A 26,953-nucleotide genomic window follows, 5' to 3' on the forward strand; every position below is an offset into this window, starting at 1 on the left:
GGAACCATTGTCAGCCTGGTGCGCAGCAGGTTCCTGCCAGGCATCCCTGCGCTCCAGGCAGTTCTAAGGGGGATGGACTCTGGTTGACGTTTTCAGGGAGCTATGGAGCCAACACATGTAAATTTGATGCTGATGTCAGGCTAAGGCAACCACTAATGACACGGGTGACTGTGCTCAGCTCCCAGTCAACAAGATGCTTATCCCAGCGTCTGCCCCACAGCACTGCAGCGAATACCAGTGCCAGGAGTGAGGGTGTACATCTGCTCCCTAGGAGGTTCCTGCCAGCAGTGTGGGGGGTGATCTTTATAAGTGCTCTAATGGGAGCAGTAGGTCAGAGTGACTTCCAGTCTACCTAATTAGGTGACATCCTAACTAGGTGACAGCTAGCTGGGAGGGGAGTGGACAAACTTCAGCATTGCTCAAGTGATTAGCCTGGTCAATGGTGGGGAGCCCTTGACAGGCAGTGGCTGTGTGCAGAGACCAGTCAGATCCATCGGCGGGAGGCGCTACGTTCCCCAGAGACACGAGAGATCAGATGCACAGGAACCTCACTGAGAGTTTATTCCCTTGGGTGTTTGCAGACGCTGGCATATCAGAAGTGGTTCAGCTCCGACTGGTGAACAGCCCAAGTCACTGCGCTGGGAGGGTCGAGGTTCTTCACAACCAGAAGTGGGGAACCGTGTGTGATGACAGCTGGGACTTACAGGATGCCGGAGTTGTGTGCAGGCAGCTGGGCTGTGGGACAGCGTTATCAGCCCCAGGAGGGGCTCGATTTGGGCAAGGATCTGACCGTATCTGGCTGGATGACGTCAACTGCACAGGGACAGAAGGTGCCCTCTCCGATTGCAGGGCTCGGCCTTGGGGAGACAGTAACTGTAACCACAGAGAAGATGCCGGTGTTGTGTGCTCAGGTAACTTGCATCCATCACGTCACTGTGGGTGGTGCAGGGATGGGGCTGGGAAGCTTTCAGGGGAGACCCAGCTCGCCTGTCTGAGTCAGCGCTGACCCCAATGCCCCCGCATGATGCTAAGGGCCTGTACTGTAAGGAGCCATTTTGGAAAGTGTCTTTCTTCCCATGGTATCAGTGCTGACCCCATTTCCCCTCACAGTTCTACATGCCTCTGCTCCAGGGAGCAGGATGGGGGATCAGGAGGGGGTGCTGTCCCCTCAAAGTCAGTGCTGGGCCAGTGCCCCAGCACACCACTTAGGGTCTGTGCTGCAGGGAGCAGTACGTGTTCCTCTGTGAGAGACCCTCCTGGCTACAGCACAATGGGGCGCTGGGTAACCGTAGATCCCATTTGTGTGATTTGGGGTTGAATTGATCCTGCAGCCACTCAAGGATCCCTTTATGATGTTTGGGGTTCCTATCTATGTCACTCTGGGTGATTTACATCTCAGCTAATTACCCATAAAGTTGTAATATGCCCCACTATTGTGACAGGAAACAGGGTTGTTCCTCACTTCCTCTCCTACACAGCTTATGAAGTTCTGTGCCCTGTCTCTCATCTACCCTGTTCCATGCTACAGGTGACTGCATGGTTGTGGTGGGGAGGAGGGCTGTGAAGTTATTAAAAAGTTAATCGTGATTAATTGTGAGATAAAAAAATAATCATAATTAATTGCATAATTTATTGCACCTTTACACAATAATAGAGTAGCATTTATTTCATTTTTTGGGATGTTTTCTACATTTTCAGATATATTTATTTCAAATACAACACAGAATTCAAACTGTACAGTGCTCACTATATATTTATTTTTGATTACACATTTGCACTGTAAACAAGAAACAAAACAAATATTATTTTCAGTTCACCTCATACAATTACTGTAATGCAATCTCTTTATGAGGAAAGTTGAGTTTAGAAATGTAGAATTATTTACAAATAATAACTACAATCAAAGATAAAACAATGTAAAATTTTAGATCCTACAAGTCCACTCAGTCCTACAGCTTGTTCATCCAGTCTCTCAGACAGACAAGTTTATAAACAAGATGCAAGCAGCATTATCTCCTGCAAAGGTAAACAATATTACCTGAAAGTGAGAACAGGCATTCACATGGCACTGTTTTAGCTGGTGTAGCAAAATATTTATGTGCCAGATGCAGTAAAAATTCATATGTCCCTTCATGCTTCGACTACCATTCCAGGGAACATGCGTCCATGCTGATGATGGCTTCTGCCCGATAACGATCCAAAGCAGTGCAGACCGACAAATGTTCATTTTCATCATCTGAGTCAGATGCCACCAGCGGAAAGTTGATTTTCTTTTTTGGTGGTTCAGGTTCTGTAGTTTCCACATTGGAGTGTTGCTCTTTTAAGACTTCTGAAAGCATGCGCCACATCTCATCCCTCTCAGATTTTGAAAGGCACTTCAGATTCTTAAACCTTGGGTCGAGTGCTGTAGCTAGCTTTAGAAATCTCACATTGGTACTGTAATGTTCCCCTCTGGTGTTATCTGGACCGCTTATCTGGTAGGTCACTCCAATCCTTGACTCTGGGAGCCAGCCTTACCTTGCTCTGCTGTGAGAACCCCCACTCCTGGGCTGTTCACACACAGCCTCTGACATGTAAGCTGCTCCTTGGATTGTGCAACTGAATGACACTAGCCAATATCGCCGGTCCCAGACAGAGCCCTAGAAACCTCCGTCTTGCAGTGGCCAGTTATCCCCACTGGATGCTGCAAGCTTATGTAAGTTCGCCAATTTAACAAAGAAATTGGTTTGCACCAGGCTTGTTATCCCAAGGGGAGTCTCTGACACTCTTTAAACCAAACACACTGCTTCAGGTAGAACAAACAAACTAATTTATTAACTATGAAGATAGATTTTAAGTGGTTATAAGTCAAAGCATAGCAAGTCGGATTTTGTCAAATGAAATAAAAGCAAAACGGATTCTAAGCTTATCTTAATACTTTTAGTGGCCTTTGAAACTTAGATACTTCTTACCACCAGCTAGCTGGTTGCTCTTCAGCCAGGCTTTTCTCTTTAATCAGCCCTTCAACCCCTTGGTGTGGTGTCTGTCGATGTAGGTGGAAGAGAGAGGAAGAGCATGGCAAACATTTCTCCATTTCTCTTCATGTTCTTTCTTCTCTCTTGGCTTTGCCCCACCCTCTTCAGGGTCAGGTGAGCATTACCTCACTGCAGTCCCAAACTGACCAAGGGAAGGGGAGTCCAACAGATACTTTTGGTGCTGCCTAGGCCAGCGTTCTTTGTTCCTGTGAGGCTGGGCTGGATTTGTCCCATACATGCCTTGATGAGGTGTGAACTGCCCTTCTGCTCTTAGAAAGTTTTTGCCTGGGCTTATTTTAAAGCATGAAGATACATTTTCAACCTCATAACTTTATACATGAAATTATAACCTGTAACTTTGCTATAACATTACTGCAACAACAATTACTATAACATCACTATATCAACAAAGCTCAGTGTATTATGAGCCTTCATAAGACAGCCGACATGACAAACTTTTTATTGGATACCACACAATCATTTTATAAGAATTAACATGGGGGTGCTGGGTGATTCTCCGAGGTACAGAGAGTCACAGGTACCTTCTTTGCGTTTTTGTGAAATTTACAGTGAAAGTGTTCTTAAAATGTACAACATGTGCTGAGTCATCATCCAAGTCTACTGTAAGATGAAAGATATGGCAGAATGCAGGTAAAATACATAGCAGGAGATACGGAATTCTCCCCCAAGGATTTCAGTCACAAATTAAATTAACACATTGCATTTTTAACGAGCATCATCAGCATGGTAGCATGTCATCTGGAATGGTGGCCAAAGCAGGTAGGGGCATGTGAATGTTTAGCATATCTGGCATATAAATACCTTGCAGTGCCACCTAGAAAAGTGCCATGCGAACGCCTCTTCTCACTTTTGGGTGACATTGCAAATAAGAAGCAGGCAGTATTATCTCCCTTAAATGTAAACAAACTTGTTTGTCTGAGCGATTGGTTGAATGAGAAGTAAGACTGAGATGATGTTTAGGCTCTAAGTTTTCCATTGTTGGTTTTTTTGAGTGCAGTTATGTAACAAAAAATAATAATCTACATCTGTAAATTGCACTTTCACAATAAAGAGATTGCACTACAGTACTTGTATGAGGTGAATTGCAAAATACAATTTCTTTTACCATTTTTACAGTGCAAATATTTGTAATCCAAAATATAGTAAAAACTGTTTTTTCCAGCACTTCACCAACAGGAAAGATCTATAAATTGGCATTTCTGATCTTCATTGAAATTCGGGTTTATTATCCTGTTGGCATGGGGCTGGCTGGGTGCTGGTGAACAGAGGGAGGTTTGGAGCGCAGGCTCTTGGAGGGACTTTGGGTGTGGGAGGGATCTTGGTATGTGGGAGCAGGTGCAGGGTGTTGGATCCAGGGCCTCTGACGTTGGATGGCTCCCCGTAAGCGGTGACCTGTCCCGGGCTCTGGCTACTCCTAAGCGGAGACGCGTCAGGTGGCTCTGTATTCTTCCCGCTCCCCGTGCCAGCTGCACAGCTCCCATTGGCTGGGAAACACAGCCACTGGGAGCTGTGGGCGGAGGGAGTCCACCAACCCGCCTGCCGTGCCTCCGCCTAGGATCAGCCGGGAAGAGTTGCTGCTTCCGCGGAGCTGCCTGAGGTGGCCCTAGATCCGGCACCCTGCACCCGATACCATGCCCCAACTCCCTGCTCTGGACCCCCTCCTGCACCCAAACTCCCTCCGAGAACCCGTGCCCCAACCCCCAGCCCCTCACTCCCTCCCGCACCCAACCCCCTTACCTCTTAGTTAACCAGCATTTTTCATTTACCAGCACCCCCCTTTCTCCCAACATGCTGGATAAAACAACTTTAACTGTAATAATGTAAAGTGAGAACAGTACACATTGTATTCTGTGTCATAACTAAAATCAATATATTTGAAAATATAGAAAAACATCCAAAATATTTAATAAATTTCAATTGATATTCTATTGTTTGACAGTGCGATTAAAACTGTGATTAATCGTGATTAATTTTTTTAATCATTATTATTGTTTTGAGTTAACATTAATTCACAGGGAGTGAACCCCTAACAAGATATTGCAGAGGCTGTTCAGACCTGTCAGTGGGAGGCACTATGTCCTTCTTTGAGTCATTGCTCATGTGCATTCCAATAGGTGTGTGCGCGCTGCGTGCATGATCATCGTAAGGTTTTTCCCTAGCGGTACCCATCGGGTCGGCTGTGGAGACCCCTGGAGTGGCGCCTTCATGGAGTTGTATATAGGTCCCTGCCGACCCGCTGCCTGCTCAGTTCCTTCTTACCACCAGTGACGGTCGTTGGAGCAGCTCAATCTCCTGCACTTGCAAGTGCCTTCGTAGTGGTTTCCTTTTTTTAGTTGTAGATAGCTAATAGTTTGTTATATAGTAGTTTCTAGTAGGTTGGGCTTACTTTGAGGGGCTTTCCCCCCACCCCAGTTTCCCCAGGCACCTGGGCATGCCTCGGTCACAGGAGTTTAAGGCATACTAGAAGTGTGCGAAACCTATGCCCACAGGCAATTCACACGCTCCTTGTCTCAAGTGCCTAGGAGATGGTATCAGACAGACAAGTGTCCAATTTGCAGGAGCTTAAGACCCAGGACTAAGAGAGAGCGGGACTATCATTGAAAGCTCCTCCTGATGGAGTCAGCCCTCCACCCCCAGCCGGCACCGGAAATGGCACCAGCATCATCGGTGCGTAATGCCCCGGCCTCGGTGGGGGATGTCCCGGCACCCGGAAAGGCCTCCTCCAAGGAGCACCAGTACCTGTTCGTAAAGCCAGTGCTACCAGGCGGCACCGCTCACAGTCCCCGGTGCTGCATAAGAAAGAGAAGGCAGACAGGGGTCGTTCCCCCATCAAGAAGCCGCAAGAGGATTCCATCGGGGTGCGTCATGCAGGAGGACACCCAGGGTCTGGACCTCAAGACTCAGCACTGTTGACTCCAGCCCCAAATGGAAGCCCATTGAATCCAGTACTGGTGGACTCCCTGACTCGGGAGGACTTGGAGGAAGAGCTCGACCTCCCCTCCACGCCGGACACCTACGAGGTAGCGCGGGACCTTACTGCCATGATGTCACAGTCCCCAGCCTCGCAGGTGTGAGCTCCGGCACTGCAAGCTCAGGTACCATAAGTGGCGCCGACGATGGCACCGGCTGCAGCATCTATGGGAGCGCCGCATATGGGTCTGGCACCCTTTGTGGCAATGGTGGCGGCTCCACCCTGGTTCTTCATTACAGCAAGCCCATGATGTTACGGCACCGCTCACCATCACCCCGGTACCGCTCCCCGGCACTGTCGGGCTCCGCCCTCCTGTGGTCAGGCACAGAGTACTCGTCTGAGGGCACGTCTTCACTACCCGCCGGATCGGCGGGTAGCAATCGGTCTATCGGGGATCGACTTATCGCGTCTAGTGAAGACGCGATAAAATTGATCCCTGATGGCTCTACCGTCGACTCCGGAAATCCACCGCGGCAAGAGGCGGTAGCGGAGTCGACGGCGGCGCGGCAGCGGTCGACTTGCCGCCGTCCTCACAGCCAGGTAAGTCGACCTAAAATACGCCACTTCAGCTACGCTATTCACGTAGCTGAAGTTGCGTATCTTAGGTCGACCCCCCGCTGTAGTGTAGACCTAGCCTGAGTCAGATGCTGCGTCTTCTGTCTCTCGAAGCAGTCAGTACTGCTCCCGCTCCCGGCACCGGTCCCGGAACCGCAGAGCTGTGGACTCATCGGCACTGGCGGTCTCCTGGCCCCTCCAATGTCAGGGCCCAGTACAATGGCCCTTTTGCACTCATTTCACCTATCATCAGACTCAGGGTCAGGGCTCCAGGGCCACATTGATGGCATCTGCACCCCGTTCCCTCCCTGTGGTGGGGTGACGTCTCAGCGGTGCGGCCTCTCCTGCTGGTTGTCCAGGGAATTAGCTCTTTTCCAGCTCCGGAGCGCCCTCTGCTGGCTAAGGTCTCACCTGCCGCTGCTCCCCGTGTCCCTCCCAGACCCCAGTGCCCTTTGCCCAGGGGTTCTGCCCACTGCAGTGCCCCCTCACTCTGGGTCTCCCCTTCCAGGGGAACCCCAAACCCCTATCCCCACCTTGACTCAGTGGCTACTGCCAGTCATCATCTAGCCCCTGCTCTCTGGGGCAGACTGCAGTCTGTAAACCAGCCATCATCGGCAAGGGGGTTAGACCTGCTGCCTCTGCCTTTATCTGGGCTGCCCCTCTGCAGCCCCAGTACCTTTTTGTGGGCCCTTAGCTTGGCCTACAGCCTGGGACCTTGCTAGGATGGAGCTCCGCAGCTCCCTCTGCCCTTCCCCAGTGCCAGGGCCGGATTAACTTTTGTGGACCCGGCGCCAAAAATCATTGTGGGCCCCCATTGGGGAAATAGGGAATGTGATTGGGTGCAGTCTGCAGAGCGAGGGGCCGGTTGGGGGCAATGAGACGCAGCGCAGCAGGAGTGGCCCCACTCAGCCCAGCACAAGGGCACTATTTACCAACCCCAAACTGCTAGACGGACACTGGCCCGCCCAGCCCTGCACTGCCAGTGTACCCCTTCCACACTGCCCCCTGCTCTGTGCCCTGCTCTTATTCCAGTGCCCCCTCACCCAGAGACTTCTCCCACAGATCACTATGCCAAGCACCCCCTGCCTAGAGACGCCTCCCGCTGACATCCCACCACAACTACACAGCACCCTGCACACCATAGGAGGTGAGAGCTGGGGGCGGAGAAGAGTGGGCCTGGTCGGGGCCCCCCTGGAGTGTGGGCCCGGCTCCGTGGAGCCAGTGTCTCCATGGTAATTCTGCTACTGCCCAGTGCTGCTTCACCCTAGATAGAGTGTGTCTCTCTTCTGCTTCTGGCCCCAGCCCTCTTACAAGGGCCAGCTGGGCCCTGATTAAGCTCACCACAGCTGTGGCTGCTTTCCCAATCAGCCCAGCTTTCTCCAATGCAGCCTTCTCCAGGGCTGCTTTATCCCCTTCAGGCAGGAGTGGGGTGACCACCCCCCTACACCTCCCGCAGAAACGTTGGTGGCTCGTCACACACCCAGGGCTCCTGAGAGCCCCGCATCAGACAAGGACTCTGGGCCATCATGCTCAGGTGGGACCTTACTGCCACTAGTTGTACTGCAGCCACATCCAGTCATGGGGGAGGCAGGGACAGAGGCACCCGACCCAGCCTCCAGAGAGCCAGTAGGGCAAGAAGACCCATTCCCATGGGCCTCCTCCTCACTGGACAAGGCCGTGGCGTGCACCACCATCACCCTTTGGCGATGGACAGCAGGGGACATCAGGACATTCTTAGGAGGGTGTACCTAAACCTGAATTTCCAGGCAGAGGAGGTCACAGAGGAGTTGGACCCGATGGTGGATGGTGGATACCACCTGAAGTCCAGAATACGATCCAGGACCTCCTCTTTGACCGTTCAGGCCTGTTTGCCCAAAATACGGATTCTCGCCTGCACAACCTTAAGGACTCAGAGGTGACTTTAAAGCCTTTGGGGATCCACACCCTGCACCCCAAAGAAAGCCATTTAAGCCTCAGACCCCATCTCATTTCTACTCTGGGCTTCCGAGGCAAGACTCGTCCAGGAGACGGGGCAGGAATAACAGGAGGCATCCACCACACTCCTCCTCAGGCCAAGGCCGGAGTTCGGCTAAACAGCACCCAGGCCCGAAGCCAAACTTTTGAAGATGTGCCGGAGGATGGAGCATCAGTATCAAACATGGATCCTTACTCCCCCTTTGTGAATCCATTCTCCCGCTTCTTCTGTGCTTGGTCCAAGATCACGTCAGGTCACTGGGTCCTGAGAATGGTACGGATGGGATATTCTATGCAATTCTGTTCCCTCCCGCTCTCCCACCCCCTTTCCCAGTTCCTCTTCAGGGACCCTTCTCACAAACAACTCTGCTTGCAGGAGGTGCAATCGCTTCTCGCTCTATGGGCAATGGAGGAGGTTCCTCAGGAGTTCAGGGGCAAGGGGTTCTACTCCCGCTATTTCCTCATCCCCAAGGCCAAGGGTGGGATCTGACCTATCCTGGATCTGCGAGACCTCAACACATTCATGAGGAAAGTGAAGTTTCACATGGTCTCGCCAGTCTCCATCATTCCTTCCCTGGATCCAGGGGACTGGCATGCCACCCTAGACTTGAAAGATGAGTATTTTCATTTCTCCATTATCCAGCCCACAGACGTTTTCTTCATTTTGTGGTCAGTGGCCAGCACTACCAGTTCAGGGTGCTCCCGTTTGAGCTCTTGGCGGCCCCCGGGTATTCACAAAGTGTGTGGCGGTCGTTGCAGCCTTCCTCCGCAAACATCAGATGCAAGTATTTCCGTACCTGGACAACTGGCTCATCATGGCCGTGTCGCAAGCACAGGCTGCAGAGCTTGTGTCACAGGCTCGGGCCACCTTCCACAGGTTGGGACTCATTTTGAATGTGCCCAAATCCACCCTAGCCCCAACGCAGAGAATAGAATTCATAGGAGCTCTCATGGACTCCACACAGGCCAGGACGTTCCTGCCCGAGCTGCGCTTCCAAGCACCTCACGGACATTATCAAAAACCTTCACTGATTCCCCACAAGCACATCCAGAAATTGCATGAAACTGTTGGGGCATATGGCGGCCTGCACATACGTGGCCCAGCACACCAAGTTACGCCTTCGCCCCCTCCAGGCATGTTTGGCGACGGTACACAGGCTGGGCAGGGACCCACTGGACCGGATAGTTACCCTCCCCACTCGCATTCTCGAGTCTCTCCACTGGTGGTTGCAGCAGGAGTACCCTTTGCCAAACCCCATCTTACGCTATCGCTAGTCATGGACCCCTCGGCGCTCGGTTGGGAAGCGCACCTGGGCAATATCAGAATCCAAGGCCTATGGTCCCACGCAGAACTATTGCTGCACATCAATATATGGGAGCTGAGGGCGGTTCGTCTGGCATGCCAAACTTTCCAGGCTCACCTTCAGATCGCATGTATGTCGGTGGTGCCGTGATGTTCTATATAAACAAACAGGGTAGTGCTTGTTCCTCTCCCCTGAGCTAGGAAGCCCTTGAGCTGTGGGACTTCTGCATGGCTCAGTCAATACACCTAGAGGCGTCGCACCTTCCGGGAGCACAAAAAGAGCTAGCTGATCACCTCAGCTGCTCGTTTAACGTCAGGAATGGTCCTTCAGGCCAGACATCACACACTCGATTTTCCAGAGGCGGAGGCTTTCCCCACATAGACCTCAACCTGGTCCTGTCCACGCTCATGGGGCCCCCTTTCGAGCCCATGGTGACCTGCCCTCTGTCCTGCCTTTCCTGGAAGGTGGCCTTTCTGGTGGCCATAACCTCGGCCAGAAGGGTATCCCAGCTCAGAGTGCTGACTTCCAAACCCTCCTATACGGCTTTAAATAAAGAGAAGGTGCAGCTGCTCCCTCACCCTGCATTTCTGCCAAAGGTAGTCTCCCAGTTTCATATGAACCAGGACATATTTTACCTGTGTTCTTCCCTAAGCCACATGCCAGTAACAGAGAGCACATGGACGTTTCTTGGACGTCAGGCGTGCCCTAGCATTCTACATGTAGCAAACAAAGCCATTTCGTAAATCACCACAGCTCTTTACTGCAATCGCAGAAAGGATGAAGGGGCTTCCGATCTCGTCCCAGCATATTTTATCGTGGATCACGTCCTGTATCAGGACTTGCTACGACCTGGCTAAAATTCCAGCCCCTTCTCTTACGGTGCACTCCGCAAGAGCGCAGGCGTTGTCCGCAGCGTTCCTGGCGCTGGTCCCTATCCAGGAAATATGCAAAGCAGTAACATGGTCCTCTATCCACACCTTCACATCACGCTACGCCATTAGCAAATAGGCAAGGGACAATGCAGCCTTTGGCAGGGCAGTCCTGCATTCCTCAACCAGGTGAACTCTGACCCCTCCCCCAGGGAAACTACTTGGGAGTCACCTATTGGAATACACATGAGCAATCACTTGAAGAAGAAAAACGGTTATCTACCTCTTGAAACTATTGTTCTATGAGATGTGTTGCTCATGTCCATTCCAAATCCCACCTCCCTCCCCTCTGTCAGAATATTCCGGCAAGAAGGAACAGAACAGGTGGCGGGTCGGCAGTGACCGATATACACTGTCATGAAGGCCCCACTCCAGGGGTCTCCACTGCCCACCCGACAGGTACCGCTAGGGAAAAAAACTTACAACGACCATGCACGCAGTGTGTGCACACCTATTGGAAAGGACATGAGCAACATATCTCAAAGAAGAACAGTTACGAGAGGTAGGTAATCATTTTTTCCACAGCATCACTAGTGATCGGACGCACAGGAACCTCCATGAATGTTTACTCCCTTGGGTGTTTGCAGAGGCTGGCATCTCAGAAGTGGCTCAGCTCCACCTGGTGAATGGCCCGAGTCGCTGCGCTGGGAGGGTCGAGGTGCTTCACAACCAGCTCTGGGGAACCGTGTGTGATGACAGCTGGGACTTACAGGATGCCGGAGTCGTGTGCAGACAGCTGGGCTGTGGGACGGCGTTATCAGCCCCAGGAGGGGCTCGATTTGGGAGAGGATCTGACCATATCTGGCTGGCTGACGTCAACTGCACAGGGACAGAAGTTGCCCTCTCCAATTGCAGGGCTTGGCCATGGGGAGAGAATAACTGTACCCATGGAGAAGATGCCGGTGTTGTGTGCTCAGGTAACCTTCATCTACCACCCTGCCTGTTGTAGGGAGGAGGGTGGGAAACTCATTAGCGGACCTTGTCCCCTCAAAGCCAGTGCTGACTCCAGCATGGTGTTTGGGGTCTCTGCTTCAGGGAGCAACATGACGGTTCCAGTAGGGAGTGCTCTCTTCTCAGTCTGTGCTGACCCTAGGTCCCCTGTGCGGTTCCATGGGCCTGTGCTGCAGTAGAGGGGTGTCAGTAGGGGACGCTCTCTGTTTGTAGTTTTGCTGGCCCTAATGCCCCTGTGCAGTGCCATGGGCCCCTAGCACGTGGAAGCCTTGTCTTTGCCCGATGGGGAGGCAGCTCCCTGACTCCCTCGGCCAGAGGCCACACAAGCCGTGCCCTCTAGGCCTTGGAGAGGGGGGTGACCTCTTTCCAGGTTGGCAATAGGCACACTTCATCCCTCAGCCCTCCGAGCGTCTCCCTGTACCACCCAGTCCCTGTCTCGATTGGCATTCGCAGCAGTCACAGATTTGCTGCTCCCAAAGGAACAGGGTCCCAAGGTGACCAGCTCCACCTCCCATCTCTGCCCCAATCAGCACACAGCTCTAGATCCCTTCATAGTCACACCAACAACAAGTGATTTCACAGAGTGTAGAGATTTGAGGGGTAGCAAGGAGAAGGGTTGGAAAGAAATGGTTCCATGGCCAATAAAATCATATCACTCTGATTAGAGCCTAGACTCATTGAACGAGATACTTTTCTGTCTGGTAGAGCAATGCTCACGCCACAGTCCTTCCAGGGTTTCACTCCAGCCTTGGCTGTGCCTCTTGTTCCTGAGACAAACGCTGTCAGTCGCCTCCTGGGTGAAAGGGAGCTCTTGTCCCCTCTCCTCTTTCTTTGTAGGTACAGACCATTGTCTCTTCCCAGAAGTGGTCTCTCTTTGGAGACTTGTGCTCAGGGACCTTTGTCTTTGTAAATTCTCAGGCCCCCACTGGGCCCAGACAGTGAATATAGCCTGTCTCCATAGCTGTGCATTGTTCTATGTGCTGATTGGCTCAGCCTAAGGAATGCCATGGCGCAGGTGACAAGCTTCACTTCAACACTTCTGGAGTATCATATATTACATTTTATATCTCTCTTCAGCTGTATCCCAAACAAATATTTTGCTCTCATTAGGTCGACCAGCAGGCTGCTGGCTCTTGAGAGAACTCACATGCCACCTCTGGTGAGCTATTGTGCATATATCTCATCCAGGGTATCCCCGTATAAGTCTAGGAATCCCTGTGCCCTCTGCCAGTTGGTGTCTATTTATCTCTGGGCCAGACTACTCTGCGGCACAATGGGGACCCGGGTAACTGCAGGTTCCACTGGTTGGATTTGGTGTCAACGGAGCCTGCAGCCGCTCACTCAACCTAAAAATCTGGGGCCTATTTCTCAAGAATCCGGTTCCTATTGACTGTGTTCTGGCGTATTTGCATTTCACGGAATTAGTCCTGAACTTGTAACTTTCCCAAGAGCTGGACACAGGAGGTGCAATTCTTCCTCACTTCCTGTTCTACACAGCCTACATATTTCACTGTTCTGTTTCTCAGCTGCTGTGTCCTACCCCAGAGTGGCTCCATGTCAGTGGGGGGAGTCTTCTTCTTTTGTGTACGTCACAAGTCAATATCTATGTAACCCTTCTGCCAGTGGCGTCGGAAGCGAGCAGGGCCAGATTCAATATCTAGGGGTTTCTTTCCAGCAATATAACACAGATCTAGCTTGAGCACCCACCCAGTTACCGCGGACAATTACACACCATCCCCTGCATGCTGCTACAAGGCAAAACTTCCCCTTTTGCAAGCACAGAGTCTCAGTGCAGAAAAGAAACTTTTTAATAAACAGAAAAACAACGAGGAGTCCTTGTGGCACCTTAGAAACTAAGAAATTTATTTGGGCATAAGCTTTCGTGGGCTCAAACCCAGTTCATCAGATGCATGGAGTGAAAAATACAGTAGGCAGTATATATATTACAGCACATGAAAAGATGGGAGTTGCCAAATCGGGGGTTAGTGGTAACGAGGCCAATTCAATCCAGGTGGAAGTGGCCAGTTACCAACAGTTGACAAGAAGTGGTGAATATCAACAGAGGGAAAATTACTTTTTGTAGTGCTAACGAGACCAATTCAATCAGTGTGGACGTTGCCCATTCCCAGCAATGCCCCTCTGCCATGTACATTATCCAAACTCTACAGTCTCTACGCAAAAGAATAAATGGACAAAAATCATACATCAAGAATTGTAACATTCAAAGACCATGAGAAGAGCACTTCAATCTCCCTGGACACTCAATAACAGACTTAAAAGTGGCCATTCTTCAACAAAAAACTTCAAAAACACTTCAACGAGAAACTGCAGAACTGGAATTAATTTGCAAACTGGACACCAACAAATTAGGCCTGAATAAAAACTGGGAGTGGCTGGGTCACTACAAAAAGTAATTTTCTCTCTGTTGATACTCACACCTTCTTCTCAACTGTTGGGAATTGGCCACTTCCCCCTTGATTGAATTGGCCTCGTTAGCACTGACCCCCCACTTGGTCAGGCAACTCCCATCTTTTCATGTGCTGTAATATATATACTGCCTAATGTCTTTTTCACTCCATGCATCTGATAAAGTGGGTTTTAGCCCACGAAAGCTTATGCTCAAATAAATTTGTTACTCTCTAAGATGCCACAAGGACTCCTCATTGTTTTTGCTGATACAGACTAACACAGCTCCCACTCTGAAATGTTTAATGAAAGGAGGGAAGCCCCTGACATTAACTTGGGAAAACCCCACAAACAGGATTTTGTGAACATGAAACCATGAGCAAAACACCTACCCCAGAGTATGTTGGTCAATGTCTTTTCCTCAGGTTCTTGAGTCCAGCAACTAGAAGTTTGTTTATGGTGCCCCTCCCTGCTCCCTCCACTGCATCCCACTCCCAGTGGTTGTCCTTGGTTAGTGAAGACCCAGAGTTCAAAGGTGCACCTGTGTGAGTTCAGCTCCCACCATGAGGGCAGGGAGAAGAGCACCTGGTTCGCTCTGCTGTCTGAGTGCTTGCTTTGGTGGCAGCTGCCCTGCAAGCTACTCACCACTCTGCTGGCCCTTACCTTCTGCTGTCCCCAGCCGCTCTACTTTGACCTCTGCACGTCGCTCTCTTGAACCTCCTCCCAGCCCTCAGTGACTGTCAGCTCTTAGTGCGAAAACCTCAGTGCTGAAGCAGGCTGGACAGAAACACTGTCTCACAGCAGGTGATTTCAGCTCTAGTGATCACTTAAACCAGTGGTCCCCAATGCGGTGCCTGCGGCTGCCAAGGCGCATGCCGGGGCATCAATGTGTGCCCGCCTACTGACAAGGGACTGCCCCGCCGCCGAGGAGCATGGCCGCTCGAGAAGCAGCCACTGAAATGCCGCCGAGAAGCAGCAATGTCAAGAAGCATCGCCACCAAAATGCCTCTGCTTCTTGGCGGCATTTCGGCGACGATGCTCCATGTCATTGCCGCTTCTCAGCGGCATTTCTGCAGCTGCTTATCTGGCGCCCGCGGTCCTCGGCGGAATTTCGGTGGCTAGTCGTCTGCTGCCCGCCACACTGAAAGGTTGTGGACCACTGACTTAAACCAAAAAGACTGCCAATGGAGCATTCATTAACTCGATCTTTGAAGAGTGGTGAGGGGCAGATTAAACCATGCCTAGACCTCTTACACAGAGCCCACACCCCTCAGAAGGAACACCCATCTCCACTCCCTCTCACTGTTGATAGGTGTCTGGTGTCTGAGCCCCCTGGTTAGTGAGTTCAGTTCAGTTGTGGGTGACCCCCTCAGTCCGGGCAGGCTAAATACAGTTCTGCTGCCCTTTACTCAGACAATCAGGGCAACAACATTTCACTACCCCTGCATTCAAGTACTACAGTGAATTGTAACCCAGAACCAGCCAACATAGCTCTTTCTGCTGGACACCTAGTCAGAGTGGGTGTGTTCTTGAAAATACCCTCTGGTCCTGAAGCCTTTCCCCCTCTCCAGCTCGTCACTAGCTGTCAGGGGAGAGCTCATTCCCACCTTGCTGACCTCTAGCTTGTTCAGCCATCTGACTGTGCATCCTCGAGGTCCAGTCTTCTAACAGGGCTCTGCTCCACCACTTGTGACTGTCTGTATTGCTGCCCCACAGGCACACTGAGAAGATCAGGCTAAGTCACGTTACTGCATTGCAGCAGTCCCTCTGGCCAGTGCAGTCAAGGGTCCATTAAGCTTAATCCAGGATCTGTGTCCCAGGTAGTAAATGGGCAGATACAAGTTAGGACTTCTGAATATCCATGAGCACACCAGTCTCTGTATCGCAGAGTTGCTGCCCCTCTGTGAGGACCCAGCTGTCAGCCCAGCTATGTCATCATTCATCTGAGACTGGTACTGGGCTGGCAGCACTAGAGAGGAGTGCAAAAATAGCTGCCTCAAAATGATATTGCCAAGTCAGTCATGGCAAGTCAGCAGGAACCGCAGGGGCAGGTGTTTGCTTCAGGAGGGAGCCGATCTGCTTGTAGGAAGTGTGCATTGCCTCTGCACTGGTCGGAACCATTGTCAGCCTGGTGCGCAGCAGGTTCCTGCCAGGCGTCCCTGCGCTCCAGGCAGTTCTAAGGGGGATGGACTCTGGGTGACGTTTTCAGGGAGCTATGGAGCCAACACATGTACATTCGATGCTGATGTTAGGCTAAGGCAACCACTAATGACACCGGTGACTGAGTTCAGCTCCCAGTCACCAAGATGCTAATGACAGTGTTTGCCCTGCAGCACTGCACACTGTTGCACTGGAGCGAATACCAGTGCCAGGAGTGAGGCTGTAAATCTGTTCCCAAGGAGGTTCCTGCCAGCAGTGCGGGGGGTGATCTTTTTAAGTGCTCTAGTGGGAGCAGTAAATCAGACTGCAGTCGAGCCTGCCTAATTAGGTGACAGCCTAACTAGGAGAGAGCTGATTGGGAGGGGAGTGGACAAACTTCAACATTGACCACCTGATTAGTCTAGTCAGTGGCGCGGAGCCTTTGAAAGGCAGTGGCTGTGTGCAGAGACTGGTCAGATCCGTCGGCGGGAGGCGCTACGTTCCCCAGCAACAAGAGAGATCAGTTGCACAGGAAACTCCCTGAGTGTTTATTCCCTTGGGTGTTTGCAGACGCTGGCATCTCAGAAGTGGCTCCGCTCCAACTGGTGAACAGCCCGAGTCACTGTGCTGGGAGAGTCGAGGTGCTTCACAACCATCGATGGGGAACCGTGTGCGATGAGAACTGGGATTTACAGGATGCCGGAGTCGTATGCAGGCAGCTGGGCTGTGGGACGGCGTTGTCAGCTCCAGGAGGGGCTCGATTTGGGCGAGGGTCAGATGGTATCTGGCTAGATGACATCAACTGCACAGGGAAAGAAATTGCCCTCTCCGATTGCAGGGTTGAGGCTTGGGGAGAGAATAACTGTACCCACGGAGAAGATGCCGGTGTTGTGTGCTCAGGTAACTTGCATCCATCACGTCACTTTGGGTGGTGCATTGATCAGGCCGGAAAGCTTTAAGCACAGACCCAGCTCTGCTGTCTGAGTCTGCGCTGACCCCAGTGCCCCAGCATGGTGCTAAGGGCCTGTACTGAAAGGAGCCATTTTGGGTTCACAATAATTGTCTCTCTTCCCATGGTATCAGTTCTGACCCCATTGCTCCACACAGTTCTACATGGCTGTGGTCCAGGGAGTGGGATAGGGGATCAGTAGGGGGTGCTGTCCCCTCTAAGTCAGTGCTGGGCCAGTGCCCCAGCACACCACTTAGGGTCTGTGCTGCAGGGAGCAGTACGTGTGCCTTTGTGAGAGACCCTCCCAGCTACAGCACAATGGGGCGCTGGGTAACCGTAGATCCCATTTGTGTGATTTGGGGTTGAATGTATCTTGCAGCCACTCAAGGATCCCTTTATGAAGTTTGGGGTTCCTATCTATGTCACTCCGGGTGATTTACATGTCAGCTAATTACCCATAAACTTGTAACATCCCCCATAGTGTGGGTGGAGACAGGGTTCTTCCTCACTTCCTCTCCTACACAGCTTATGAGTTTCTGTGGCCTGTCTCTCATCTACTCTGTTCCACCCCACAGGGTGGCTGCATGGTAGTGGTGGGGAGTAGGGCTGTCAAGTGATTAAAAAGATAATTGTGATTAATTGTGAGATAAAAAATTTATCATGATTAATTATACAATTAATCGCACCTTTACAGAATAATAGATTACTATTTATTTCAATTTTTTGAGATGTTTTCTACATTTTCAAATATATTGATTTTAATTACAATAAAGAATACAAAGTGTACAGTGCTCACTTTATATTTATATTTGATTACACATATTTGCACTGTAAAAAAGAAACAAAACAAATATTATTTTCAGTTCACCTCATACAAGTACTGTAGTGCAATCTCTTTATCAGGAAAGTTGAACTTAAAAATTTAGAATCATTTACAAATAATAACCATAATCAAAAATAAAACAATGTAATATTTTAGATCCTACAAGTCCACTCAGTCCTACATCTCATTCTGCCAATTGCTCAGACAGAGAAATTTGTTTACCTTTGCAGGAGATAATGCTGCTTGCTTCTTGTTTACAATGTTACCTGAAAGTGAGAACAGGCATTCACATGGCACTGTTGTAGCTGGTGTAGCAAAATATTTATCTGCCAGATTCGATAAAAATTCATATGTCCCTTCACGCTTCGACGACCATTCCAGAGAACATGTGTCCATGCTGATGATGGCTTCTGCTCACTAACAATCCAAAGCAGTGTAGACCGAGAAATGTTCTTTTTCATCATCTGAGTCAGATGCCACCAGCGGAAGGTTGATTTTCTTTTTTGATGGTTCAGGTTCTGTAGTTTCCACATTGGAGTGTTGCTCTCTTAAGACTTCTGGAAGCATGCTCCACACCTTGTCCCTATCAGATTTTGAAAGGTACTTCAGATTCTTAAATCTTGGGTCGAGTGCTGTAACTAGCTTTAGAAATCTCACATTGGTTCTGTGACGTTCCCCTCTGGTGTTATCTGGACTGGTGATCTGCTAGGTCACTCCAATCCTTGACTGTGGGAGCCAGCCTTTCCCCGCTCTGCTGTGATAACCCCCACCCCTGGGCTGTTCACACACAGCCTCTGACATGTAAGCTGCTCCTTGGATTGTGCAACCGAATGACACTAGCCAATATTGCCGATCCCAGACACATCCCGAAGTACCTCCTTCTTGCAGTCTCCAGTTATGCACGCTGGACGCTGCAAGCTTATATGAGTTCATCAATTTAACAAAGAAATTTATATGTACCAGGCTTGTTATTCCAAGGGGAGTCTCTGACACGCTTCAAACCAAACACAGTGCTTCAGGTTGAACAAACAAACTGAGTTATTAACTATGAAGATAGATTTTAAGTGATTATAAGTCAAAACAGAACAAGTCGTATTTTGTTAAATGAAAGCAAAACACAGTAAAAGCTGTTTTTTCCATCACTTCATGAACAGGAAAGCTCTATAAATTGGTATTTCTGATCTTAATTGAAATGCCTGTTTATAGTCCGGTTGGCGTGGTGCCGGCAGGGTGCTGGGGTGCAGGAGGGGGTGTGGAGCACGGGCTTAGGGAGGGGTCTTAGTACGCAGAAGGGGGTGCAAGGTGTAAGATCCATGGGTCGCTCACCTTGGATGGCTCCCCGTAAGCGGCGACCTGTCCTGGGCTCTGGCTACTCCTAAGCAGAGGCGCGCCAGGTGGTTCTGCATTTTGCCTCCCCATGCCGTCTGCACAGCTCCCATTGGCTGACAACCACGGCCAATGGGAGCTGTGGGGTGGCACATGCAGGTGGATATAGTGCACCAAGCTGCCTGCCGCGCCTCCACCTAGGAGGAGCCGGGACAAGTTGCTTCTTGTGGGGAGCCACCCGAGGTGAGTGCCCCAGATCCGGCACCCTGCACTCGATACCGTGCCCCAACTGCCTGCTTTGAGACCCCTCCCACACCCAAACGTCCTTGCTGAGCCCTTACTCCACACCCCTTTGCACGCCCCAACTCCCAGACCCACACTCCCTCCCGCACACAAACTCCCTCCCTCTTAGTTAACCAGCATTTTTCATTTACTGGCACACCCCATTCCCCCAACATTCCGGATAAAACAACTTTAAGTGTAATAATATAAAGTGAGAACTATACACATTGCATTGTGTGTTGTAATTGAAATCAATATATTTCAAAACATAGAAAAACATGCAAAATATTGAATAAATTGCAATTGATATTCTATTGTTTAAAAGTGCGATTAATCATTATTAATTTTTTTTATCACGTTTTTTTTTTTTAGTTAATCGCGTTAGTTAACCGTGATTAATTGACAGGGCACCGACAGTCTGCTGGATACCCCAGTGGCAGGGCCCAGTACAATGGCCCTTTTGGACTCCTTGGACCTAGCATCAGGCCCAGGGTCAGGGCTCCAGGGCCGCATCAATGGCTTCTGCACCCTGTTCCCCACCCCCACAGCAACTTTGGTGGCTCGCCACACCCCTAGGATTCCTGAGGAGTCCACACGAGACAGGGACTCTGGGCCATCACACTTAGGCGCAGCGCCAGAACTAGTGCCACCAGTTTTACTGGAGCTACCTCCAGTCACAGGGGGGACCAAGGGACCCGACCCAGCCTCCAGAGAGGCAGAAGGGCAGGAAGACCCTGTCCCATGGACCTCCTCCTCAGTGGACGAGGCGGTGGCAGGAACCACCACTATCCTTCCTGTGATAGACACTAGGGGACAGCAGGACCTTCTCAGGAGGGTGGCCCTAAACCTGAATCTCCAGGCAGAGGAGGTTACAGAGGAGTTGGACCCTATGGTGGACATCCTTGCCCTGTGGGGTCCATCTAGGGTGCCCTTGCCCCTGATAAGAATGATCCAGAACACTACTAGGATGCTCTGGCAGATTCTGGCCTCAATACCACCCACTGCTAAAGGGGTAGAGGGAAGCTATTTTTTTCCGCGGAAAGGGTACGAACACCTTTTCACCCACCCCCAACCGGGGATTCTGGTGGTCAATGCGGCAAATCATAAGGAGCGACACCCCACAACCACAGCCAGAAATTGCATGAAACTGTTCGGGCATATGGCGGCCTTCAAATACACGATCAAGAACACCAGGTTACGCCTTCGCTCCTTCCAGGTGTGGTTGGCGCGAGTACAGAGGCTAGGCAGGGACCCACCGGACCGGATAGTTACCGGATAGTTACCCTCCCCACTCGCATTCTCGAGTCTCTCCACTGGTGGCTGCAACCACAAGTGGTCTGTGCGGGAGTACCATTTGCCAAACATCAACCTACGCTATTGCTAGTCACAGACTTCTCAGCGCTCGGTTGGGGAGCGCACCTGGGCAATATCAGAACCCAAGGCCTATGGTCCCATGCAGAAGTATCACTGCATATCAATGTAAGGGAGCTGAGGGCGGTTCGTCTGCCATGCCAAGCGTTCCAGGCTCACCTTCAGAGTGCATGTGTGTCGGTGGTGCAGCGATGTTCTCTATAAACAAACAGGGTAGTGCTTGTTCCTCTCCCCTGAGCTAGGAAGCCCTTGAGCTGTGGGACTTTTGCATGGCCCACTCAATACACCTGGAGGCATCGCATCTTCCGGGAGCACAAAACGAGCTAGCCGATCACCTCAGCCACTCGTTTCACAGTCACCTCAGGCCAGACATCGCACACTCAATTTTTCATAGACCTCTACATGATGCAGAGCAACAGGAAGTGCCAGCAATTCTGCTCTTTCCTGAACCACAGCCCAGGCTGCATCGCAGACGCCTTTCACCTTTCATGGACAAGTCACCTGCTGTACACAGTCCTCCTTATGACTTGCTGGAACAGAGCTTCAATTATCCTCATAGCGCCAGCGTGGCCCCACCAGCACTAGTTCACCATGCTGTTGAACCTCTCAGTGGACAGACCAGTAGCCCTTCCTGTGTGCCTGAGCCTCATCACACAGGACCACAGCCACCTACAACACCCCAACCTGGAGTTCCTCCAACTCATGGCGTGGAAATTCCATGGCTGAACCCTCTTGAGCTTCAGTGTTTGGAACCAGTGAGTGAGGTCCTGCTGGGAAGTGGGAATCTGTCTACTCGTGCCACGTACCTGGCAAAGTGTCTAGTCTTCTAACGCGGCTCTCCTCCACCACGTGGGACTGTCTGTATTGCTGCCCCACAGGCACACTGAGAAGATCAGGCTAAGCCAAATTTCTCCATTGCAGCAATTCCTCTGGCCAGTCCAGTCAAGGGTCCATTAAGCCTAGTCCAAGATCTACGTCCCAGGTTGTAAATGGACAGATACAAGTTAGGGCTTCTGAAAATGCATCAGCACGCCAGTCTCTATCCCAGAGTTGCTGCCCCTGTGTGAGGACACAGCTGTCAGCCCAGCTCTGCCATCATTCATCTGAGACTGGTACTGTGCTGGCAGCACTAGAGAAGAATGCAGCAATGGCTGCCACAAAACCATGTTGCCAAGTCAGTCATGGCAAGTCAGGAAGACCCGCAGGGACAGGTGTTTGCTTCAGGAGGGGGCCGATCTGCTTGCAGGAAGTGTGCATTGCCTCTGCACAGGCAGTTCTAGGGGGCATGGAATCTGGGTGATATTTTCAGGGAGCGATGGAATTCGATGCTGATGTCAGACTCAGGCAACCACTAATGACATGGGTGATTGTGTTCAACTCCCAATCACCACGATGCTTCTGCCAGCGTCTGCCCAACAGCACTGCACAGTATCGCTCTGGAGCAAATACCAGTGCCAGGAGTGAGGGTGTAAATCTGCTCCACAGGAGGTTTCCACCAGCAGTGCAGGGGGTGAACTTTTTAAGTGCTCTAGTTGGAGCAGTGGGGCAGACTGCCATCCAGTCTGCCTAATTAGGTGACAGCCTAGCTAGGTGACAGCTGGCCGTGGGGGGGCAGTGGACAAACTTCAACATTGCCCAAGTGATTAGCCTGGTCAGTGGTGGGGAGACACTGACAGGCAGTTGCTCTGTGCAGAAACTGGACAGAGGCGCTACGTTCCCCAGTGACACGAGAGATCAGTTGCACAGGAACCTCCCTGAGTGTTTCTTTCCTTGGGTATTTGCAGACGCTGGCATCTCAGAAGTGGCTCAGATCCAACTGGTGAATGGCCTGAGTTGCTGTGCTGGGAGGGTTGAGGTGCTTTACAACCAGAAGTGGGGAACCGTTTGTGATGACAGCTGGGACTTACACGATGCTCGATTTGTATGCAGGCAGCTGGGCTGTGGGACGGCTTTATCAGCCCCACGAGTAGCTCGATTTGGGCGAGGATCTGACCCTATATTGCTGGATTATGTCAACTGCACAGGGACAGAAGTTGCCCTCTCCGATTGCAGGGCTCGGCCTTGGGGACACGATAAATTTTCCACGGAGAAGGTGCTGGTGTTGTGTGCTCAGGTAACTTGAATCGATCAAGTCACTGTGGGTACACAGAGTCCTCCTTAAGACTTGCTGGGACAGGGCTTCAATTATCCTCATAACTCCAGTGTGGCCCCACCAGCACTGGTTCATCCTGCTGATGAACCTCTCAGTGGACAGACCAGTAGCCCTTCCTGTGTGCCTGAGCCTCATCACACAGGACCACAGCCACCTACAATACCCCAACATGGAGTTCCTACACCTCATGGCACGGAAATTCCATGGCTGAACCCTCTTGAGCTTCAGTGTTTGGAACCAGTGAGTGAGGTCCTGCCGGGAAGTGGGAAACTCTCAGTTCATGCCACGCACCTGGCAAAGTGGAAGTGCTTGTCCAACTGGTCTCTGCAGAGGGGCACCGAACCGCAGCTAGCGCCAATTCCCCTTATTTTGGACTACCTGTTATACCTCAAACAGCAGGGGTTGGCAATATCATCTCTCAGGGTACACCTGGCTGCCATTTCGGCCTTCCAACTGGGGGCAGCGGGTAGGTCAGTCTTCGGTAATCCCATGGTGGGCTGGTTTTTAAAGGGCTTGGACAGACTTTATCCTCAGGTACAATGGCCCATTCCCCAGTGGGACCTCAACCTGGTCCTGTCCACGCTCACGGGGCCCCCTTTCGAGCCCATGGCAACCTGCTCTCTGTCCTACTTTTCCTGGAAGGTGGCCTTTCTGGTGGCCATAATGTTGGCCAGAAGGGTAGCCAAGCTCAGAGAGCTGACTTCCGAGCCCCACTATAATACGGTCTTTTATAAAGACAAGGTGCAGCTACGCCCTCATCCCGCGTTTCTGCCAAAGGTAGTCTCCCAGTTTCATGTGAACCAGGACATATTTTTACCTGTGCTCTTTCGTAAGCCACATCTCAGTAACAGAGAGCCCATGTTCCATTCTCTGGACATCAGGCGTGCCCTAGCATTGTATACTGAGCACACAAAGCCATTTTGTAAGTCACCAGAGCTCTTTATTGCAATCGCAGAAAGGATGAAGGGGCTTCTGATCTCATCCCAGCGCATTTCATCATGGATCACGTCCTGTATCAGGACTTGCTACGACCTGGCTAAAATTCCAGCCCCTTCGCTTACGGTGCACTCTATGAGCAGGGCCGTCTCTAGGTTTTTTGCCGCCCTAAGCAAAAAAATTTTTGGCTGCCCCCTGTCCCAGCCCTGGGCTCCTCGCCGCACCCCCCTGCCGCCCCAGCCCTGGGCTCTCACCTCCCCCACCCGCACCCCCCTGCCACCCCATCCCTGGGCTCTCCCACACACACACCCTGCTGCCCCAGCTCTGGGTTCCCCCTACCCCCCCACCATTGCCCCCCCCACACACACACACCTCCTGCCGCCCCAGCCCTGGGCTCACCCCCCCCCACCTGCACCCTCCTTCCGCCGCAGCCCTGGGTCACTGGTAACTCGCTCCCACGGCAGGTCATTCAGCAGGAATTTTAGATGTGCACAGAACACAGACAGGATTGGTTCCCATATGGTTACAGAACTGCAGTAAAGTGGAACAATTTTCAGCTTGTGTGATTGGAGGATATCTGGATGCATATTATAAGACTGTCCTACATAAATGAGGAAAAGTTGAGGTGCCTTTATTATTCTTTTGTTCCACTCTTTCTTTCTATGGGGAATTTGCCAATGCAATATTACTGTCTTCCTTTTAAACAAACAAACAAACAAAAGGCAATGGCTGTTGAAAATAGCAATTCCAGTCCTAATAACCACTGAGAAACATTTCTTGCTCAATGTTATCCTACTTTTTCTACAGCAAGTTACAGTGGATCAGTATATTTGATTTGGGAGAAATGAAGTAACAGCTGCCCAAACTGAGCTTGAGCACTCCTGAATTTTGAGGTGTTCAAATCTGGAAGGCAGGTGCTGGGGGGGGGAGCCTGTGGCTCCGCAGGAGAGCACAGCAGCATGTATGCAGCAGTGTGTCTGGCGCTGCACGAAGCCAGACACGCTGGTCTGAGTGGCACGGTAAGGGGGTTGGGGGGTTGCAGAAGGGGTAGGGAGTTCCGGGGGGGGGGCAGTCAAGGGACAGGGAGCAGGGGGGGTTGGATGGGGCGGAGGTTCGGGGGGGAAGTCAGGGGCCGGGAGAAGGGGGGGTTAGATGGGTCAGGGGTTTGGGGGGGCAGTTAGGGGACAGGCAGCAGTTGGATAGGCATGGGAGTCCCAGGGGTTTGTCAGGGGACAGGTAGAGGGTGGGGTCCTAGAGGGGAAGTTCGGGGCGGGTCTCAGGAAGGGGGAAGTTGGATACAAGGACCAGTGGGGCTTAGATAGGGGGTGGAGTCCTGGGGGGCAGTTGGGGAAGGGGTCCCGGGAGGGGGTGATCAGGGGACAGGGAGCAGGGGGGTTGGATGGGTTGGGGTTTCTGTGGGGGGCAGTCAGAGGGAGTGGATGGGGGCAGGGTGGGGCTACCCTCCCTCCCCGTGGAGTGTCCTATTTTTTGAATGTTAAAATATGGAATCCCTACTCACAGCTCAGCTCTCCATTCACAGCAGGCTACAGCATGAGGTCTCAGCTTCCTCACTCCCTCCCCCTCTTTCCTGTTGGTAGTGGCCAAGGGAATGCTGGGAAATGTAGTTCTTTCCCTGCTCCAAGGCTGGCTCTAGGCAGGGAGCTAACCAAGGAACTACAGCTCCCAGGACCCCCTGTTGGTTCTCAGCTCCCATGCTGGATCCCTGCTGCCGCTGCAAATGGGCTGCTCCAAGCACGTGCTTGCTTTGCTGGTGCCTAGAGCCGCCCCTGTCTATGAGAATGTAGACATCGTCCGCAGCATTCCTGGCACAGGTCCCTATCAAGGAAATATGCAAGGCAGCAACATGGTCCTCTGTCCACACCTTCACATCACACTACGCCATTACCCAACAGGGAAGGGATGATGCAGCCTTTGGCAGGACAGTCCTGCATTCCTCAACCAGGTGACCTCTGACCCCTCCCCCAGGGAAAGTGCTTGGGAGTCACCTATTGGAATGCACATCAGCAATCACTCGAAGAAGAAAAACGGTTACCTACCTCTCGTAACTGTTGTTCTTCGAGATGTGTTGCTCATGTCCATTCCAATAGGTGTGCTCATGTTGTGTGCACGATCGTTGGAAGTTTTTTCCCCTAGCGGTACCTGTCATGTCAGCTGTGGAGACCCCTGGTGTGGTGCCTTCATGACAGTGTATATTGGTCACTTCCAATCCACCACCTGCTCAATTCCTTCTTGCAGGAATACTCCGACAGAGGGGAGGCAGGTGGGATTTGGAATGGACAGTTCCTCAGATTTGTCATGTACAAAAGCCAGCTCAGGTTTGGGAATCTCCCCAACATTCTCAGCAGTGAAGACTGAAGCAAAGAATCCATTTAGTTTCTCCGCAATGACTTTATCGTCTTTAAGCACTCCTTTTGTATCTCGATCATCAAGGGGCCCCACTGGTTGTTTAGCAGGCTTCCTGCTTCTGATGTACTTAAAAAACCTTTTGTTATTACCTTTTGGAGTTTTTGGCTAGCCCTTCTTCAAACTCCTCTTTGGCTTTTCTTATTACATTCTTGCACTTAATTTGGCAGTGTTTATGCTCCTTTCTATTTGCCTCACTTTTTAAAGGAAGTCTTTTTATCTCTCACTGCTTCTTTTACATGGTTGTTAAGCCACGGTGGCTCTTTTTTAGTTCTTTTACGGTGTTTCTTAATTTGGGGTATACATTGAAGTTGGGGCTCTATTATGGTATCTTTAAAAAGCGCCCATGTAGCTTGCAGGGATTTCACTTTAGTCATTGTCAGTCAGGGAAGGGAGTTGGAGTATAGGAGGGGGTGTAGAGTGCGG

General features: G+C 51.2%; 1 protein-coding gene across 1 annotated transcript in view; it reads left to right on the plus strand.

The window, feature by feature from the left end:
* LOC135892880 (deleted in malignant brain tumors 1 protein-like) overlaps positions 1 to 26,953 on the plus strand; it is a 145,579-nt gene that overhangs the window by 52,307 nt on the left and 66,319 nt on the right. The window contains 5 exon segments of the mRNA XM_065420649.1: positions 582 to 911; positions 11,356 to 11,685; positions 16,835 to 17,164; positions 22,800 to 23,093; positions 23,096 to 23,128. Coding sequence (XP_065276721.1) covers positions 582 to 911; positions 11,356 to 11,685; positions 16,835 to 17,164; positions 22,800 to 23,093; positions 23,096 to 23,128 — 1,317 coding nt within the window.

This window comes from Emys orbicularis, chromosome 21 (genome assembly GCF_028017835.1).
Source record: "Emys orbicularis isolate rEmyOrb1 chromosome 21, rEmyOrb1.hap1, whole genome shotgun sequence".
Classification (NCBI taxonomy): domain Eukaryota; kingdom Metazoa; phylum Chordata; order Testudines; family Emydidae; genus Emys; species Emys orbicularis.